This window comes from Fundulus heteroclitus, unplaced genomic scaffold, assembly GCF_011125445.2.
Source record: "Fundulus heteroclitus isolate FHET01 unplaced genomic scaffold, MU-UCD_Fhet_4.1 scaffold_37, whole genome shotgun sequence".
Lineage (NCBI taxonomy): Eukaryota > Metazoa > Chordata > Actinopteri > Cyprinodontiformes > Fundulidae > Fundulus > Fundulus heteroclitus.
The window spans coordinates 492,782-513,358 of NW_023396781.1; the positions used below are offsets into that span (position 1 = coordinate 492,782).

The 20,577-nt window shown below is 38.3% G+C and overlaps 1 protein-coding gene across 5 annotated transcripts in view; it reads left to right on the forward strand.

Moving 5' to 3' along the window:
• hspa12a (heat shock protein 12A) overlaps window positions 1–20,577 on the forward strand; it is a 183,724-nt gene that overhangs the window by 62,143 nt on the left and 101,004 nt on the right. For all 5 annotated transcript variants that reach the window (XM_036130634.1, XM_036130632.1, XM_036130635.1 and 2 more), the window contains one exon: window positions 19,393–19,579. In XM_036130634.1, the coding sequence (XP_035986527.1) occupies window positions 19,393–19,579 (187 nt within the window). The remainder of the gene's footprint in view (window positions 1–19,392; window positions 19,580–20,577) is intronic.

The window sequence follows — 20,577 nt, forward strand, 5'->3', positions numbered from 1 at the left end:
CTGTTTCGCTTGATGGTATATGGGATCTGTTAGCTGGTATGTACTACCTAGTGTAGCTTACTGGGAGTTTGATCTTGGTTCCAGACTTCATACCTCTCACTTGTAGACACTTGTCACCCTTTCATTGGACACAACTTTTTTCTTGACATCATCGTGGATACCTTGAGATTTACTGGATCTTTCTTGGCATTCAGTGTGTCAGCTACTTCCTTCAAGGTAAAGATAATGTCGCTCTGAGTGTCAAGCAAAGCATACACTTGCATTTCCTTGTCTGGTTCAGTCTGTAAGGACACATAGACTGGAATGATTGGTGAGGTATGAGTGCCACCTTTTCCTTGGATGATTCTGAGAGAGGTGTCTTTGGTTTAAATCTCTTGTCTTTTTCATTATTGTTTTCCTTAGCTGATCTTGTGCACACTCGTCTTTGTCGTCATTTTCATTTGACTGGTTTTGTTTTGGTTTCTTTCCTTGGTTTTGATCCCTTTTCTCATGGTTTTGATGTAAGTATCTTGGGTGTTCTTTTTCACATGCCTCACATGTGCTTCTTGATTTATAGGCCTTGGAGGGATGACCAGTCTCAAGGCAGCCAAAACAGAGTTTCTCTTGCTGTACAAACTTGGCCCTCTCTTCAATTGGCTTTTCAATGAACTTGCGACACTTATGGAGAGTGTGGTTTGATTTCTCACAGAATAGACATTTATCTGTATTTTCACTTCAGCTTGTAATGAATGTCTTGGCACCAATGTCCCATCTTTGATGTGTCTCAGAGTTGTCGTGTTCGCTTGACTTTGATTTCTCTTCCTATGACTTCATAGGTAGCCAGGATGTAACGGAGTGGCAAGCAATATGAGCCTCCTTGTTGAGGAATGAGACAAAGTCCTTAAACTCAGGAAACACATTGCTTTCGTTCAGGATTATTACAACTGCTCTGTTCCACCGTGAGCTCAGCCAGTAGTTTTTGTGCCATCTTTTGGTTTTCCATGCAGTCATTGAGAACTTATAACATAGGGCATGGCTGAATCAACGCTGCTTCAAAAATCTGAAAACTTAGTTAGCTCTACAGTGTCTTTGGGACCAATTTTGCACCATGAATGTATTTTGTCATGATGTCAGGAAAGGATCACCAAATCTGTCTTACAGGATGCTCCAGGCAGCATAAGACGTTTCTGTTCCTAAAAACAGTGTTGTGCTATTACACACTGTTTGAAGTTATTTAATGTTTAATAAATAACTCTCTGTCTGTTAGGTATTGTCCGGTGAATATTAGGGCTGATATTAAGACAATAGTGTTATGCCAGAAAGCTGTTTGAATATGATTATTATTATTATTATTAATAATTATAATTTGATATTATAATTTTAATAATAGGTCATTCAAACTCATTCAAATGGTGGTGATGCCAAGGCTATAAGCTTCTAATGATTTATACCACTAATGCATTTATTAATTAGCTGTTATGAACTAATTTATGCTGAAACAGGAGGTCTGATCGGTTTCTGGCCGATGAGATTTATCCAGCAGCGTTGCTAACTCAAACTATAACTGCAATTAGAGTTTAAACCGTTACTCCTTTATCACCAATCCAATGATAATGTCTCTGTATTAATGTCGGATGTTAACTCAAAAAGAGGCAACTCTGTATTCTGAAAAACCATGCAACTCTTGGAATGAACACAAACAATTACTATTCCACTGATTGTCTTTTATTGAACCAAAAGCAATTCCCTGTTACAGTAATTCTCTGATTCAACAACCTTGGAAGCTCTACTCACTACTAAGATAAACATGCGTAAATATATTAAAATAAAGGTAAAAATGGATTAAAATAAGAGGTAGCAAATCTCAGTTCAACTCACAGTTGTTTAAACATCACATTCAAGACGTCAGCATTTGACGTAGCAGTATTGAAAGACAGAGACAGCTCTGAGAAACTGGATGGGCGCCTCGACGTTGTCAACAAGCTAGTTACAGCTTAGCTGCACATTCCCAAGATGGCAACTATGACGACACCTGACCTACAACCTTGCGTGATGCGTAAAGGGGCGATCTTAATGATGTAACCAGCACTTACGTCAATACAGGGTGGTACCTTGATTAAGAGGGCAGCCTGAATGAGAAATTCAAGGGGAGACCGCGAACTGAGGTTTAACAAAGAGATTAAACTCGCTGATAAGAGGACAGGATAAGAGAAAGGGAAGAGATGGGGAAAAAAAAAACGACGGAGTCATTTATGTACCACAAATCAACACAGCCAAAATCACTTACAAAATGCATGCACATACATTAGAAAATATCCAGCAGTTAAACAAACTCTGTCTTGGAGTAATTAAGCATTAAAACTAAACCCTAATAGGTTCTCTGCCCAGGCACTATTAAATCACCTTATGGGTGAAAAGAGAAATTAAAAAAGGGGGGAATCTTTCTTTACTCTGACGATGCCTCGGCTGGTGTCCTGGAGCGCTCCGAGTCCGTGGATCTGGTTCAGCTCAGCAAGCCAGTGCGTCGGATAGCGGGGAATAGGAGGATAAGTCCCTTCATCTCTCTCTCTCTGGGACTACATTGCATCATTGAAAATGCAGTCACTTCCTGAACTAATGCAGGCTGTCACGTCCTGAACTGGCGTAACAATAGTTGAAAGGAATGATTTGAGCACTGCCGTGGCTTTAACAGTAAACTCTGCACAAATATAGAATAAATGAGTGACAACTCCTCTACAAGTTCAAGAATTTTTTAACAGAAATAACATTAACATCGAGAGTAGAGACTGACATTTTTTCGGGAACCCCGCGGGTCACGTGATTCCCACGGGAATCACGTGACAATCACTTTACGATTGTAAAGTTGCAAATATTAACAAACTTGACGAGCGTTAAATGTCACGGTGTTAACACTCAATACCCTGCTTGTAAAACGTGTTTCCTGGACTCATTTTCCAATGTGCAACAGTGTAATAATACGGCCAATAACTTAAAACTACTTTTTTATTTTGTATTATTTGAACAGTTGTGTTTTTTTCAGTTTTAACCCACTAACTGAAAAACGTGTTAACACTCTTTCACTTTGTAAAAAAAGTAAAATATGTGTACTTCCATGTCTGGTCAGCTAAAAATTAGGCGAAGCTTACTGGACCGGCTTTTCCTGGGTCCAGTTAGCTCCGCCTCCAGCTCCGCATCACCCCTGCAAATTAACATAATCTCACTCTCAATTTTTTATAAAAGTTGAGAAGTCTGTCTAAGAATGTGTTTAATGTTCGATGAATTTAGTGGTTCTGATAGTAAACCCTAATTAGTTTGTGGATATTTTATTGCAAATCAAAAAATACTAATATGCTTGAATGATATTCAACTTTTTTTTTACTAAACTGAGTTTTTGAACCACTGAGGTACATTATCTAAATTGTGACAGTAATGCCTTTATGCACGTTTTTCTTAATTGAGTATAGATCTCTTGCTTGGTGCATTATTCTTTAGTTTCAGCAATTTGAAATATAAAAGTAACTTCATTGTTCATGTGAAACAAATACTTAATGAATTAGTAAAGGGCAACATTGTACATTTTGTTTATTCAACTAAGATAAGCATGGTCTGTTACCTTGTTTGTTACTTTTATTATTTGTTTATTATTATTATTATTCCTTTTACTGTAACTGGCCTTTACTACAGCTAAAACAGGAACTTATCTGACCCTTCATAGACATTCAGGTTTAATGTATTGCCAGAAGACTTAATGAAGACAACAAGAATGGAAGTTGGGCAGGAGCGGGAGTCATTCTGAGTGGGAGTGGGATGGGAGTGGGAGTAATTTTACCAAGAGCGGGACGGGACAGGACAGGACTTTTTTTTCTACTCTGGCTCGGGATTGGGACGGGACACAATTTTTTTCAGTGGGAGTGGGACGGGACAGGAGTGAAGATCCACTCCCGTGTTACCCTCTAATCCAGAGAACATCACTATAAAATGCTGTTTGTCTGGATTAACACTATATTTTAATCGACAAATCCTCTCCACTAGTCTAAGGAAATTTAACTAAAACAACTAGGCAAAATTAAGATTAAAAGAATCTAAAGAACTATGTCAACACAAAAGAAACAAAAAGACAAAACAAAATGGTCGATCATCATCAGAATGATTGTGTTTTAACCCATTCACAATGCAAATCCTGAGTTAAACAAACATTTGATAAAATAAAAATTTAAAGAAAGATTTTCTCAGTAAAAACTTTAGAATGTTTGATTTTATTAATGCGATTATACCTCTTGTAAGCCAGGTGTCGGTGCGATCGGTTGCTAAAATCGGTTAATCCTAAAGTAATACAAAAACACCATTAAATAGACATTAACGTTCCATATTAATATGGTAATAATGCTCATAGCACTATCGAACGATGGTGGAGCGAAGCGAAACAAACCTTATGTTTGAAACAAACCATTGTCGCGTATCCGGGAAGAGCGAATGTTATCCGAAAGCTATTAGCATTAGGCTAGCAGTTAGCTCCACGTGTTTTAAGAACACTGTGAAAACACCGTTAGTAAACCATTCTAAATAAACCATTTAACTTTCCCTGTTTATTTCTCAGCCAAACCTGTTGGTGCCTCTGTGTCAGTTCGGTTCACTTTGGGCATCCAGTTGGAAACAGTTGAAGTAGGGTGAAGGCTGATTGTTTCATTAACTGGCAGTGGCTAGCATTTGGCTCTGCTAGGGTGACCAAACGTCCGTATTTCCCGGGACATGTCCGTATTTCACGTCCTGTCCCGGGCGTCCCGGTTTTTTTTTTAGAAAGTGAGGAAATGTCCTGTTTTTTAAATTACCTTCATTGGACCATTAAATTGACAGGCACTAGGGCACTGCGCACGGCGCTGCGTGTGACGTAATCCCTGAGCCGCGTCAGTGCGGGCAGCCCTGTTCTTAATCAGAAGATAGATAGCGTGGCTGTCAGTACACCATCACTGAGCTATATAATACACTGGAGTGCTGATTTTGCCGAAAAACTGAAGTCACTGGCCGCCATCTTGCTACTCCCTACTCTCACAGAATCCCATAGGATTTGGTTGCAACAACAAGCAGTTTTCTGGCTGTGTGAAAACATTTCACAGGTAATTCTACAGTCAGTGGATGTACTAACACTATCAACTACTAGGAAATTAGGTGCTGAAATATTTTTCATGTTATTCATATTAAATATATATATGTATATATAAGTATGTGTATATGCATTTATGTATATATGTATACATATATGTAAATATATGTTTTTGTATATTGTTATTTATTTATATATATATATATATATATATATATATATATATATATATATATTTTTTTTTTTTTTTAATAAATAAAATGTGCTAAATATTTCAGCACATTACTTTCTCAGTACTTGACAGTTTTAGTACATAACATAAAAGTATATGGCATTTGACATTTTAAAAGTTTTAAGCCCCCCCCCCGAACATGAAAAAATCCTTGTTATTCGATGCTGTAGCGCACATATTCCCTAGTTACTGGGGGGAAATAGGGACCAATATGGTGGCTGGTGGCTTCAAAGCGACTCGTTCTAACAGCCGGCGATTAGCACTCCAGTGTGTAATATAGCTCAGTGCCAACAACATACCAAAGCTCAAGTGTATGTTTACCGACGATTTACAAAAGAGTTTCCCTGCTTTCAGACCAGGTCGAGACAAATGGGAGGCCTTTATTGTGCTATTCATTCATTACAGGAATTGTTAAGCATTTTTTAATAAATGCATTTTTAATAAAATTATCATTTGTTATTGGAGTTATTGCTGTTGACTTTTACTGAAAAGCATTTTAAATAAACCAACTGTATATCATGTTAATGTAGGATTATGTAGGCCTATGTTAAGTGAGTGCATGCCACAGATATCTCTATGCATGGGAACAGGAATCAACCCCCCCCCCACCCCCCTCCCCGCTCCAAGGTGTCCTGGTTTTCCCAAATGAAAATATGGTCACCCTAGGCTCTGCGGCTATGGGCTAGCCAAAACGTGGCGTTGGGAGCAGGTGGCTCCGGGTCATAGTCGTGTCTCTGGCATGTGAAACTCAGCCCTGCAGCGGGAAACTTCAGATCAGACCCTCTTATCAGCTTGGCCTGGTGGGGAAAGGAGACAGCGCAGCGTCGTCTCAAGTAAGTTTTTCTGCCACAGCTAAGAAAAATTAACAAAGCTGATTTTGGTATAGATGGATTCCTTTATTTCGGCATCTAGTTAGGCAGGAGTTAGACTGCAGACCTAGCTTTGATCCTGCTTGCAGATCTCTGGGCCCAGTCAGATCCTCTGCTCTGCAGAGGATAAAAAGAGTTCCCCGCTATGTTGTTCCAGTGAAGCAACGGGAAATGAGAATGTTTGTCTGTGGGAAGCTTGGCTTTATAGCAATGGCACCCTGCTGAGGGGAGCATTTCCTGTTGCCTGTAAAAGTCTGAAATTCTTTTTCTTACAACCCATTCTGATTTTTCCTCATGGCTTGACGGCATAAAAACAGCTTCAGGCCAGGTTGAAGCTTCTGAATCATAATTGTTGAGGAATTTCTGAAAATTTTTATTTGTAACCATGTTTAATAGATTCTCCGGATTTCTGAGTAAGGATGATCTGGATGTAAAGTCTCTCTTATTTTGAGATAAATAGCATCAATCTCAACTTGGGTTCTATTTATTTTGCTGGTGATCTCCGTTAGCTTGGAAACATCATTGTGCTGTATGGGTTTTTTTTCAGTTCATTTATGCTGTGTTTCAACCTCTTGTATGCCCTTTTGAAGCTTGTTTTAAGATCCTTCAATTTTTCATCTGTTAGAGCTTGTCCTTTTCAGTGAGAATGTGTTTGCATTCACTTTTCCTTGCTTTCCTTAGCTTCAGGCTGTATGTCTAGAGTGTTTCTGCACATACAAATGGTTTTAAAAATACTCACCTGTACACTGCGACTTCTCCTCCATTGTCTACATTTAAATCGTTTACTTTTAAATCACTGCTGCACCTTATACTGTAATTTAATTTTACTGCAATTTACAAGCTGTATGCAACAAAATTTCGTTCTGTACGCACTCTGTGCATACAAGATGACAAATAAAGTTGTCTAAGTCTAAGTTTGACACCTTTGTCATACTAGTATCAGCTCGCTTAATGTGTCTTGTCCTGAGCCATATTTATGAGGCAAAGTGGAAGGCCAGTTTCAGAAATACTTCTATTCTGAGGAAATCTGCCCTGGTCACTGCTGCCAATTTAGCAAATTTCTCACTATATTTGGTGACTTTTCAGACCCATCCAGTGACCTTTTTTTTTTTTTTTTTTAAAAGCAAGTAGCGAAAAATTTAGCGACCTTCTTCTGTTATTGGTGACTTCCTGCAAAAGCAACAATTGTTCTGGAATGGCTGTCGTGGGAGAGCGGCGAGTGCTGCTATGGGAATTCCTACTTCTACAACCACTGTCTCACAGACAGCTGCTACAGCCACGTCTTGGAACTCGCCTGTAAAGGACAGCCTCTCTGTTTCCTCATTGCTAATGTATCCCAGCCTGGTTTACAAAGTGGGATGCTGGTGAAGATTCTCAGTCATCCAGGTCATGGTCATTCCAAAAAAAAAAGTAAAAAAACAAAGCAACTGGACTTGTTTTCCGTAGTTGAAGACGTTTCGCTTCCTCTCCCTGTCTGGAGTAATGTGGAGTAACAAGCTTTATACCATTGCCCAACAAAGGCCTTGCAATGGCTTAGATAACATGCAAATTCAATCGAAACAGGTCCACCCCTTAGTAATGTGCAGTGAGGAATGTTCTGATCTTTACATTGGAGAAACCAAAACAACCTCTCCACAGACACATGGCTCAACACAGGAGAGCTACCTCCTCGGGACAAGACTCTGCTGTCCACTTACACCTTAAGGACAAAGGACACTCTTTTGAGGACCAAAATGTTCACATTTTGGACAAAGAAGACAGATGGTTTGAAAGGGGTGTGAAGGAAGCCATCTACGTTAAGAGAGAAAGAGCAATCTTAAACAGAGGAGGAGGCCTTAGGTTCCAACTCTCAAAAACTTACAACACAGCTATAGGATTAATTTCGGCCAGTCATCACCTTAACTCTTACCCTCATTCGGGTGATCAAAACATTGTTCTTGTAAGCCAAGCCAATAACAACCCTAACGACTCCCCGTTACAGAGGAGTGGACCAGTTTCGGTCCAATCTGCTGCCTAAATAGCTTTAACGACCGCCCATTACTAAGGGGTGGACCTGTAACTACGGAAAACAAGTCCAGTTGCTTTGTTTTTTACTTTTTTTTAATACAAAGTGGGATAAAATATGTTTTTAATATATATATTTTCTTCTCTGAAACCGTTGCACTAAAACAATTCCCTGAACTTTATTCACACACAGCTTCAATCCCAAACCTTTTTCACTCTTGTTTTGGTAAAAATGTGCATTATGTGCTGTGGATTCAGGCAATGTATTATAATTCGTAAATTATTTAATAAGGTTCACTTGTAGATCCAAATAAGTTTTTATATTGAGAGATAAATATGTTGAATTTAAGAATTTTGAGATTTTATTAATAAACTAAGATTTACTACTACATAAACACACAAAAGTACCAAAAATACATACCATTAGGTACCAGTAACAATTCCCAGTTACCGGGTATTGGTATCGTATCGGTTCAAATGTGAAAGGTAGCCATCCCTACCCCGTGAAGGGGAGAGCATCTCCCCTTCACGACCCCAAGGCTTGCCAATGAACCAGAGGCTCTGGGTAGGGCTAGACACCCGGGCATACACTGGCCCAAACCCTCAGCTACATATTCCACAGAACCCAAGCCCCCAAGGACCCGCCAGGACACCCGCCCAAGGGCAACACACTCCAGGAACCACAAGCCCCAGACCCACCCAAGAGTAGCACAGCTACCAGGCCATGCAGAACCCCTCAAGATTATCACAAGTGGCCGTCGGAGTCCGCCTCCAAAGCCCCACCCCAGCGGGGGCCACAGACCCTGGTGCTGGACCCACCAGACACCCCACTCCGGGCACCCCTCAGACCCCCAAATAAGCCATCACCCACACTGGAGACATCCAACAGCCCCCCGCTCCCACTAAGTGACGGAGCCAGTCAGAGGAGCTCAGAAAGATCGATCTGATGTGGAGACAGATGCTGTCTCAAGACTAATATAATGCAACAAAAGATCTCTATACTGATTATTACTGAGAATCTTTTTTTTATTTTCCAATCCATGAGGATTGTTTTCTTTGCAGTGAAAGTTTTCTCGGCAATGAAAGCCATTCAAACTGATTTTTTTCCCAAAGTGCTATAATCCAAGTTACCCAGCAAGCAAATTGTGGGAGAAGGTGAAATTTTACACTTTGATAAGTCCTTACATATCTGGACCCAGAACCTCTTAACAGGTGTACATAACCATAGTCCATGGATATAATTGTCACAATTATTGACTGTGCACTGTGAACAGATATTAGATTTTGCAAAACCCATCCTGAATAATCTTTGACCTGTATAGTGTACTCTAAGAAGGACTTTGTATTGTATTAGCTGTAAATTCAGGTTTCTAGTCATTTTGAAAGTTCTTAAACATATGAGACCAGGAGTTTTGTTCAAATCTGACTGATAAATATGCTTCCTATTTCATAAAAGGAAGAGATATTGAATCGTCTAGTTTAGACAGTGTCCTGTAGAAATTACAGTAGTTTTGAGGGGTTTAGATCAAGGAACTCAAACATTTATTGGAATTTGTAAACCACTTTTAATAAGCTTAAATTTATTGCTCCTTCTTCTCTAACCCCCCAGTCGGTCAAGACCATTCACACTGAGCCCGGTTCTGCTAGAGAGAGTTTTCCCCTCCACTGTCAATTCATGCATGCTCAGTATGAAGGATTGCTGCAAAGCCATCGACAATACAGACGACTTTCCACTGTGGCTCTACGTTCTGTCACGAGTAGTGAATGCTGCTTTTCAAGGCTTGATGCAATCTACTGGGTTTCCATAGACAGAAACCTTTTTGACCAATCTGTATGATTTGATTGAATTTGACTTTGTAAAGTGCCTGGAGATGACATGTGTTGTGAATTGTAAAATTCAATTGAATTGAAATATAATTTTTTTAGTTAAGTCTATCAAATGCTTTTTCTACATCTAAAGACAATATATTGCATTCAGTGTATTTACTATAGGAATAATCTATTACAGGGGTTTTCAAATTCATTGAATGTGAGCCTCCCCTTGGAATAGGTAAAGATAACCCCCCCCCCACCCCCCCCAACCACAAACCTTCCACACTGCAGGTCCCTGCAGTAAATGCATCTTTCTTTTGTGTTCCTGGAATGCTGTGTTTGAAAAACAACTGATTGCCCAACACATGTTTTTTTTAATTGTATTTCTTTTAACAAAGTGCATTCATAAAAAAGGCCTATTTATAAAATATCCATCCAAATATTTCCATCTTACATGCTACTTTTACTGAAACATCACGGACAGAGGGCTTTGTTTTAAAATGGAACTGTCATTAGAGCAAATTCATAAACGATTGTTTTCAACAGCAGACAAACTGAACTAAACAGATGCCAATGTCAAACTGAACTCACGTCAACAGGAGACGTCAACTGAAATAATAATAAAAAAGATCAATTTAACAGACGTCAACATATTCCATATTCCAATTTACTTTTTAGGCTAATTATACACAATTTAGGCCTATTGCTATTTTAACAAACAAGCATTTTATTAGTTGTTATCTCTTGTCTGATGTATTTCTGATGTTCGGCACTTTGTTTTATCTTGTGTTAAAGTGGTCTTTAAATAATGATGACATTCATTATGATTATGATCAGCATAAACCTTTGCATCACCTCCCAGAAGCTGGAAAGAAACGAGACAAAAACATTTTTCACACCTCACTTAGTAACTCTAATATTTTAGTCTAAATACGTTAGCCTAAATATTTTAGGCTAAAATATTAAACTTTTTATTTGTTTTTCTTCAATCCCATGGTGATGTTTAGTAATTTCTCTCAAAGGCTGCAGCATTTTGATTTAATTCATCTGAATGCAGTATTTGCAAGCCATACTCTGATTGGATGGAAGAAAAACGGTCTGTGATTGGCTTAAACAGCCGAGCGAGCGCACAGCTGGTGTTGAGCGTGGAACGAGCAGGTGCGCGCGAGCAAAGTAGTGCGCAAGCAGAGATGGAACTCACCACGAGGACAGTGGGTTGAGAAGAGTTTTCCAGAGTTGAGCGCGCGCCAGACCGGTTTTGAGCATTGAGAGTTGTCTCACTGCGGGCTTGGATTGGTTCCTGCGCGCTCAAACAGGAGGCACGAATATCGCTACATAGTTTCACAGAGTTGAGCGGCAGCGCTGTCTTCTTCTCTGTCTGCTATGTATTGTCACCTGACAATACATAGCTTTTGGTTATGAATAGATATTTTATTATGACTCTACCTTCAGGATCTATAATTTTGTGTAATATTGTAAAACTAACGTTTTTTTCATTCATATTTCTACTCCTCTTTGTCTAGCAGGTGGAAAACACTTTAGGGAACTCAAGTGAGTTAAGATCGTTTACAGTTTAGCTGATTTATGAATTTCTTGCAATAAGACAACATCTGCCCTTAATATTTTAAGCTGGTTAAAAATCTTCACCTTTTTCTCTCTGGTGCCAAGAGCATCAATTTGTGAAGGGGAAGAAATAACATTGCTGCCATCGGCTGGGCATTTATCTGATACTGAGGAAAGTAAAAGGGGGACAGACTCTTTAAAGTTTGATACGGCATTATCTGATTAGGATCTACTATAATAAAACCTTCTGTTTGGGGTGGAAATCTCAGTTAAATTGAATTCAAAGGTTATTAAAAACTGTCAGATAGGACAGGATTTTGAGGAAATCCTGTTAATTCTTCTCAATCAATGCCATATGTCAGCACAAGGTCCAAAGTATGAAGGCAATAATGCGTCGGTTTATGCTCATTTTGAGCAAAACAATTTTAATCAAGGACAGTATTAAAGGATACATTAATACTATCCTAATTACATAATCACATTTAGTGTGTACATGAATGTTACAATCCACCACTATAATAACCTTATCAGTTTTTAACACTAAATCAGATAAGAAGTTTGAGAACAGATCTAAAAACTGACAGTAAGGGCCTGGTGGACAGTACAAAACAACAAACAGAAGAGGTTTTATTGCTTTGCAGTTTGAATAAGAGTTAAATGTTCAAAAGAAGCGTGGTTAATAATTTTCCTGGGACTAATTAATAAATCAGACTGAAAGATGGTTGCTACTCCTCCTCCTCCTCGTCACATAGTTCTGGAAATGTGGAATTTTAAATAATTAGAGGGAGTTGACTTATTTGTACTAACATAGTCCTCTTGCAGCCAAGTTTCTTTGAGAAAAAAAAATCAATCTAATTATCAGAAATTAATCCATTAACTGACAGTCTTTGAAGGGAGAGACCTTATATTTAATAAACCACATTTAATTTTTATTTTTTGGTTCAAGTAGAGTAGTATTAATCTATGAGATTTTTATGATTTGCTCCTTCTAGATCAGTTTTTAATCAGTTTAGTTTTGGCCGTGGGAAAGACTGTTTCAATGGTGTAAAGGGTGGATAACAGTACAGAAGCTGGAGAGAGGTGTGCTAAACTACAGCTCAGCTTTCTGGTCTGTACCCTTGGTTGTCAGCAATTTGAAGAGCTAATAAATCCGGCCTGATTCATAAAAAAGAAGAGATGCACCATCTAAAGTGGGATTGATGCCGACTCTCCGGATCAGACCAGGTTTTCCCCATTAAGTTTGCCAATTAACAATGTAGCCCATGTTGATATCAGGAAACCATCTAGACAACCAGCGGTTGAATGATGACATGCAGCTAAACATGTCATTACTGGTCAAATCAGGCAGGGGACCAGAGAAAATTAGGAAACTTAAACACCGAAGCAACACTACCTTTAGTGACCTCCAATTAGCATAACCGGGTGTCATTACCGCCAGTGTGAATAATAATCTTACTGTATTTACACGTATCCTTAGCCAGCAGTTTCAGGTAACATTTGATGTCACCCGTTCTGGCCCCTGGCAGGCATTTGACTATGGTATACTGTATATGGTATATAGTGCCAATTTACAACATGTCATCTCAAGGCACTTTACAAAGTCAAAGTTAATCATATCATCTGGGCAGATTGGTCAAAATGTTAGGAAACCCAGCAGATTGCATTGAGTGTTGAGAAGCATCATTCATTCCTCCTGAAACAGCGTAGAGCCACAGTGGACAGTTGTCTGCATTGTCGATGACTTTGCTGCAATTCCTCATACTGAGCATGCATGAAGTGACAGAGGAGAGGAAAATTCCCCTTTAAGAAGGGAAAACCTCCAGCAGAACCAGGCCCTCTTCTCCCCTCTCTGCTTATTTCTCTTTCTCTTAAACATGCACGCATGCACGCACGCACGCACACACACACACACACACACACACACACATAATACTGGTGCAGCAAACAGTAGCTGTGCCTTATTTTATTTGTAGTTTAAGCTGATAGGTGAATTATTTTATCCTTAAAAATATCCAAGATTCTTGATCAATCAAACAAAGAACCAGATGACACAAACTGCTTGTTAAATCAAGTTAAGACCTTAGTTCTATGATAGACTGAGACTGAGTCTTTTAGAACACATTTTGCAAGAGCCTGAAAACTTTTATTATCAGACAGAGACTTCATCACTTTTCAAAATATCTGTGGAAATATTGAGGTTCTCATTTGTGTCAGATAAAAAAGATTTTGCCTTTTAGATGAGAACAGTACATGTATTTTTTAATTGCCACACTGACTGAATCATCAGTTTCTGGCATTGGCCCGTGTCACATTGTGCTGATGGATCGTATCTGACTTAGTTACTTCCACATTCAGTGCCAAAAACTCCATTGGTTTGCATTTAAATACAACAATTGATGCATCAAATTTTGATTTAACATAAATAGCAACATCACCACCATTCTCGGACCTGTTGGTACAGTGTATTCTTAAATATACATATCTAGCTGAACATTTGTTAGACTGTGTGTTGTTGCTTTTAGCAACTGTTTTGCAATAATTTGATTTTTTTTGTGGCATCACCAAGGATGATTAAGTCAGAATTCCACTCCGCAGCATGGAAAAGGAGAAGAGGCAGCTGATCTCTTTCGCTTGGAATGATTTAAACAGTTTCAACCTTGCAACCTGTGATGAAAGAATTAGTTGACTTCATAAAATTCCTAGTAACTAGACCCGTATTTCAGATGGTGATCTGCATACCTTGTTGTATCAGCAAATCACACCTGAAAGCTAAAAAAACAGTTGGATGTTAGTAATTGGATAGTCCCATCCAATTGTCATGCAAATATTGAGTCAATTTTTAAAGTGTCACAAAATGAAGAACATGTGGATTAGTTGTGTTGTCATGCACTGGTTTAGAGCAAATTAACCAGGCTACACAAAGCATAATTTAATCAGAAGTGTATATTACATATCATTTGCTTGTGATTCCTGCTTGCGATTCCCTGCTGCATTTATTCCAGTCTCATCTTCAGATTTTATTTTATTTATTTTAGTGCTGTCAGTTAAACGCGTTATTAACGGCGTTAACATAAACCCATTTTAACGCCGACAATTTTTTTGTCGCTGTTAATCGCGCGTCAAAACACACACACCGTTCCCTAATGTTTTCCCCCCCGCCGCGCTCTCCGGACTGTGTTTCTTTTACCCTCGGCGCTTTCCGTAGTTTCAAGAGTGCTAGAGAACTGTAGCAAAACAGACCCGCGCTGCGCTCACTGTTGCCGACAGTGAGCGCGAAGTTTCTTTTACCCTCGGACACATGCGACTTTGGGCTTCTTTTTTCTAAAAGCGCTTCTAAATTTCATGAGTCACGGGTTGCGTTTTTTTTTGGGCACGTTTCTGAAAGTGAAATCGCTTATTTGGGCTCTAACATAAGTGACGAAATAGGTGTTATTATGAGACCTGCCTGCACTACATTTAAGTGTATCCAGCTGAAATATCCCTCCGCCATAGGAGCCGACGGTAGTAAAGGCAGACAGAGCAACTCTGCACGTATTTTCTGCAGTTTCTGCAGTTTCTGCAGCGGAGAAATAACCGGTGATAACTGCTGAAAGTAGATTACAAGGTGCAGATCACCATTTTAAGCAGAGATTGGTTTTGAAGATGAGCTTTTACACATTGATAACATTGCAGAAACCCCAACCCATAAACCGTACTTTAATGCTTAATAATTTGTTTCTGTATTTAACAAACCAAGGATGAATCATGTTGCCAAACGAAGGACCTGGGGCCTGTTTCAGAAAGGAGGTTAAGTGAAAACTCTGAGTATGTTAACCTTGAAATGAGGGAAACTCTGGGTTTTCTGTTTCAGAAAGGGAGGTAAGTTAAACCTGAGAAAGAAGAGTAAGTCAAGCCCGTTTCTGAAAGAGAGGTAACTTATACTCAGAGTCAGTTACCATGGCAATTTACTCTGTGAACCTAACCTGGTCGGGAGCAGGTTTTCTTCAGAAAACCCAGAGTTTATTTTGATCTCCTCCCCTTTTTTAAAAAGGAAGTGGTGTTTAAACACCTCATTGATTCTTTGGGGACATATTCATTGCGCACATTTCAGTCACGCAAAGGGAATGAAATGGCATGTCCTTTTATGGATGATCCTGTTGACGAAGAGGCTGTATTACTTCATAGGGAGTTACATTTACGTCAGGAAAGGATTTTGAGGCCCAGAGTGGATTTTTTGTCATTTCCCTATCCTATCACAGCAATTTATATGGTGTTCTTCATTTGCTAAAAAACAAAAAAAAAAAACAAAAAAAAAAAGATTTTAAAATAGTTTCAATATTTCCTAGAATTCACCTGTGACCATACACTCACCTCTAGCTTTAGTTTCAGAATGTTGATTTCCAGATCTGCCTTTTGGATCTGGCGGTCCAAGTATACAAGTTCTTTGCTGTTTTTTTCTATCTTTTTAATAAGAAGAAGTCTATATAACTCCTTAACTGGCAACTGAAAATACATTAGATTAGAGTTACATCATGAATGTAGTCTAAAATTCAGAATGAAACTGTGACATTTACTGTAAATCACTGAACTGTGTCCATCTGTGCACCAGAAGTTGATGGACCTTCCTCCTGCTGTTCTTCCACACTCTGGGGGGTAGAGATAAGAATCACCATTTATAGATATAAACTTGGATTCTATAGGCTACTCCACATATAAATGTGAATGTGTAGATTGTTTGATGTGTAGACATATAATATTAAAATTACCTCTGTAGGCCTGTCTGTGGCAGCAGAAACGGCTTCTTCATCCCCATCATCCTGTGAAGATGAGCATTTCATAGAGTACACTTTATAATACTATTTGTCATAATTGATGGTGTATGGAGTAGGCTACTGACAACTGTATGGGGTACTGTTGGGACAGGAGGCTCCAAGAGGCAGATATTACCATCCAAATCTGTTGGGACCAACAAAAAACAAACCCAAAGTAATATAAATGGAAATATCACATTTAGTCTATATAAAATCAACAACACTGTAGGTAGACCTCTTACATTTTATGAAGGCACTTAAATCTTCTGGAGTGACTGGCTCTGATGAAGTCCCTCCAGGAATTCCCTCAGCCATTGGCCTTCCAGCATTTAGGCTCAGGGCCATCTCTTCTGCATTTGTCAGGGGTGGTGGTGCAGGTCCTACCCCTGTTTTACGAGCCTCTGCCTTCTGTCTGTTGGCTGAGTAGAAGTCAAATGAGAATGAACATTTAGACCTATGTCAAAAATGCTGCTGCACTGCTAGACACTGAATGCCATTTAGTCATTTAATATGTCAAATGTTTGTAAAGCCAGGTAGCTACTCTACTCCTATGATGTGCTCAAGGCTTACCTGCTTGAAGTGTGTTTTTATATTTCATTTTCAGCTGCTGCCATGTTCTTTTGATGCCTGCAGGATTGCACCTATCCATAAAAATTAAATTAGGTTTAATAAAATACTGTTCTTCCAGTTTCACCTCTGATATTATAACAGTTGGGTAAGTTACTCTAAAATAGTTCTTAATTACTAACTACTAATTTTATCCTCAACAAGTCTAATTAGATTAATATAATAATTACTGTCTCTAGAAAGTATTGGTCTACTTTGTTTTTACTTATTTATTAATTACTTTCTAGATCCCAAATTAACCTCAACCACTTGAACAATAGGAGAGACAAGAAACTGCACTTCTAATGCTTTCAAATAAACAATATTCAATTGCATGAATTAATCTTAAATTGACCAAAGTGTGTAACTAGAGGGAGAAAGTTAAAATAAAATTATACCTTTTAAAATGTTATTAAATCCACTATTGTTTTATAGTCTTTAATTTAATTACAGTATTTAGATGACTTAGTAACTTAATTCATTACACCCAACACTGTATAAAAGTAATTAAAATGTAAACTTCTCCCAAGCTAACTCTCTCTCCTTCGCCGCTGCAGCCGTATTGCTTTTTTTTTTTTTAAACATGTTCAAATTCTGCATATGCTTGCATAAGCACATCCAGTTCTGCTGGTGAGAAATATGCACACGTTTTTTTGTCTGACGCTGTTGCCATGGTGACTCGGAATATCTGCGCTCCATTGATAATGGCTTTTTATAGTTGTGGTGCACACGCTTAACTCAGAGTCAGTGAAATCAGAGTTGATTGAACTAACTCATTTCAGCTGTTCTGAAACCCAAAACTCAGAGTTTCCCATCTCAGGCTAATTCAACTCAGAGTTCAAGTTTTAACTCAGAGTTGGTTGAACCTCCTTATTGAAACAGGCCCCAGGAGTTACTAAACAGTTGCTAAACAGTCTCATTCAGGGTACTAAGCTCCTGCCCAGTTGCAAGCAAAGTGTAAGACTGGAATGACCTGGAAATTTAAAAGCTTTTTCCAGGCTTAAACTCTATGAACATGGATAGAAACAGCAAGCAAAAATATTCAAAGAAATTATTGTTGTTGGTGTGAAAGCTCAGAATTAGATGTGTGTGTGTGTATGTGTGTGTGTGTGTGTGTGTGTGAGAGAGAGAGAGAGAGAGAGAGAGAGAGAGAGAGAGAGAGAGAGAGAGAGAGAGAGATTGAGAGAGGAAATGAACAAAACTTATGACTATTGAAATGTACAATTTTTTATTAATTTATATGTTTATGCATAATACCATGTCTATCTTTGTTTAAGAGGCAAAAAAAATATATCGGCATGAAAACAGGTATTTATTTACACATTTGTTTACACACAGTGTAAACATCAGGGCATCATGAAAAGTCATTTAGCCATTATAGTCCAGAGTTTACCATTTGGCACTAGGATGTTTTCATCCCAATTCTGAAAAGTGCTTGAAAAATAACAAAATAAAAATATTTTTTGTACAAGCATGTATTTTATTAGTGTCATTTATTGCAAAATTGCATATTAAAATGCCCAAACAGGCTATTACACTTTCAGAAATAAAAGGATAAAATATGCGATTAATTTGCGATTAATCTCGAGTTAACTATCGACATTATGCGATTAATCGCGATTAAAATTTTTAATCGTTTGACAGCACTAATTTTTTTATATTTACTCATAAAATCCCTCAAACTTCTTCTTTCATCTTTTCTTCATCTCTTTTAGTTTCTTGTGCACCAGACCTCTGAACACTGGACATTTAGAAATTTGAACACAGAGCAGTTTTCCTCTTAAAACCGCCCCTCCTCATTTGCATAATGAGGCAAAAATGCATACAGAAATGGAAAAAGGACTGGCATAAATAAATAGCGTTGAATAAATAAATGGGGTAAAAATATAGAAAGGAAGAATAAAACAGACAGAAATATTAAAACATAGAAAGAAATTAATACATTTAAAACTACGTAATTAATAAATAAAGTTGACAATTATAATAAAAATAGGTAAATGAGGTGATTATTAAAAAGACGAATAAATAAATGGGCTTATTAAAAGAGATATTTACATTTATGCCTGCTCTCAACTAATTGGCTTTTGTGGGATTAATAAAGGTAATTGAACTGAATTGAATCTTAAATGCAAAATGTATATTTTTGACAGTTTTGGCTTAATTACTGCTCTGAGTGGGTTGTTCTTTCAGCAAATGGCATGTTTTAGAGGCTGTATGTGCCTGTTAATGATTAATCAATTGCTAAAGTAGTTGACAAGTATTTAAATGATCTAATAATCACAATAACTTTGAATAGTACAAACTGTGTTCTAGTTATAAGTAATGCTGGATAATGTGCTTTATCCCAGTATATACAAATTTTAGAAGAATTCTAGAAAAATAGTTGAAAAACAAAACTTACTGTTCATGAATTTTAACTGATGTCATATTTTCCAGGCGTTGGGAGGGTGGAGATCCTGGTGTATCCAATCAGAAGACCCCAACCACCATCCTACTTACTCCAGATAGAAAGTTCCACAGCTTTGGCTATGCAGCCCGGGATTTCTACCACGACCTGGACCCTAGCGAGTCCAAACACTGGCTGTACCTGGAGAAATTCAAAATGAAGCTTCATACCACTGCAGTAAGACTGAAAACACACTGTTATCTACAGGACATGATCAACAAATGTTGATAAATGCAGGTCTGTGTTGCAAGCAGCAGCAGTTGGTTAACTCCAGGTACGGTCTCACCTTGTTTAGTCTGATGTTTTTGTAGAATAGGGAGGAGATAGTATGGCAGATGGCAGACTTTTCAGATTCTTGTCTTTTAACAGGTTTATTTAACAAATGCAATACTGGTTAAATGTATAGTTAAGAGAAGTGACTATTTGGCCACATCATTGCCAAGCGTAGATTAGGTATTATTGTTTAATGAGACTAAAAAGGGATTTAAATGACAATTAAAAACGTGACTGTTACAATTTAAACTGTATCAGTAGTTTGAGTATTTTTTTTCGATCTTTAAATACATTCTATGAGATTGTTCATTGGCTAAAGCCCGAATACTACCTTAGCCTTAGTTTAATGTGGAGCTGTCCAATCCAGTGTAGCAGATTTGCAAAGATTTGAAGGAACCAACAAGAACTTGCAGCACTGTTCTGCTTTTTTCTGTGCTGCTGCCTGTTCGCTTGCCTGTAGATGGCCACATTAGAAGTTAGAGACAGGATTACTTACTGCTACCGTTAACACTTTTGGGGGAGTGTAAGGTCAAACTCTTTATAAACAAGGCCATACTTGTAGGTCTTAAACCTTTCCCCATTTTAGCTGAAGCATTTGGAGTATTCCTTTACTTTGCTTGCAATATACTGTAACAAATGTAATTATGTCCAAAAACTTTTTCCAAATTACTGGCAGACAAGTCCTTATTTTAAATAAACCACCTGCCGTTAACTGCAGTGCAAAGATGTTAGCTGCCAGACTTCCTCACCAACAGACCTCAGTCGGACAGAACAACTCTGATGTCATCACCCTCAGCACGGGCTCCCCTCAGGGCTGCGTCCTGAGCCCCCTGCTGTTCACCCTGATGACACACGACTGCGTCCCCAGGTTCACCACCAATCACATCGTGAAGTTTGCTGAC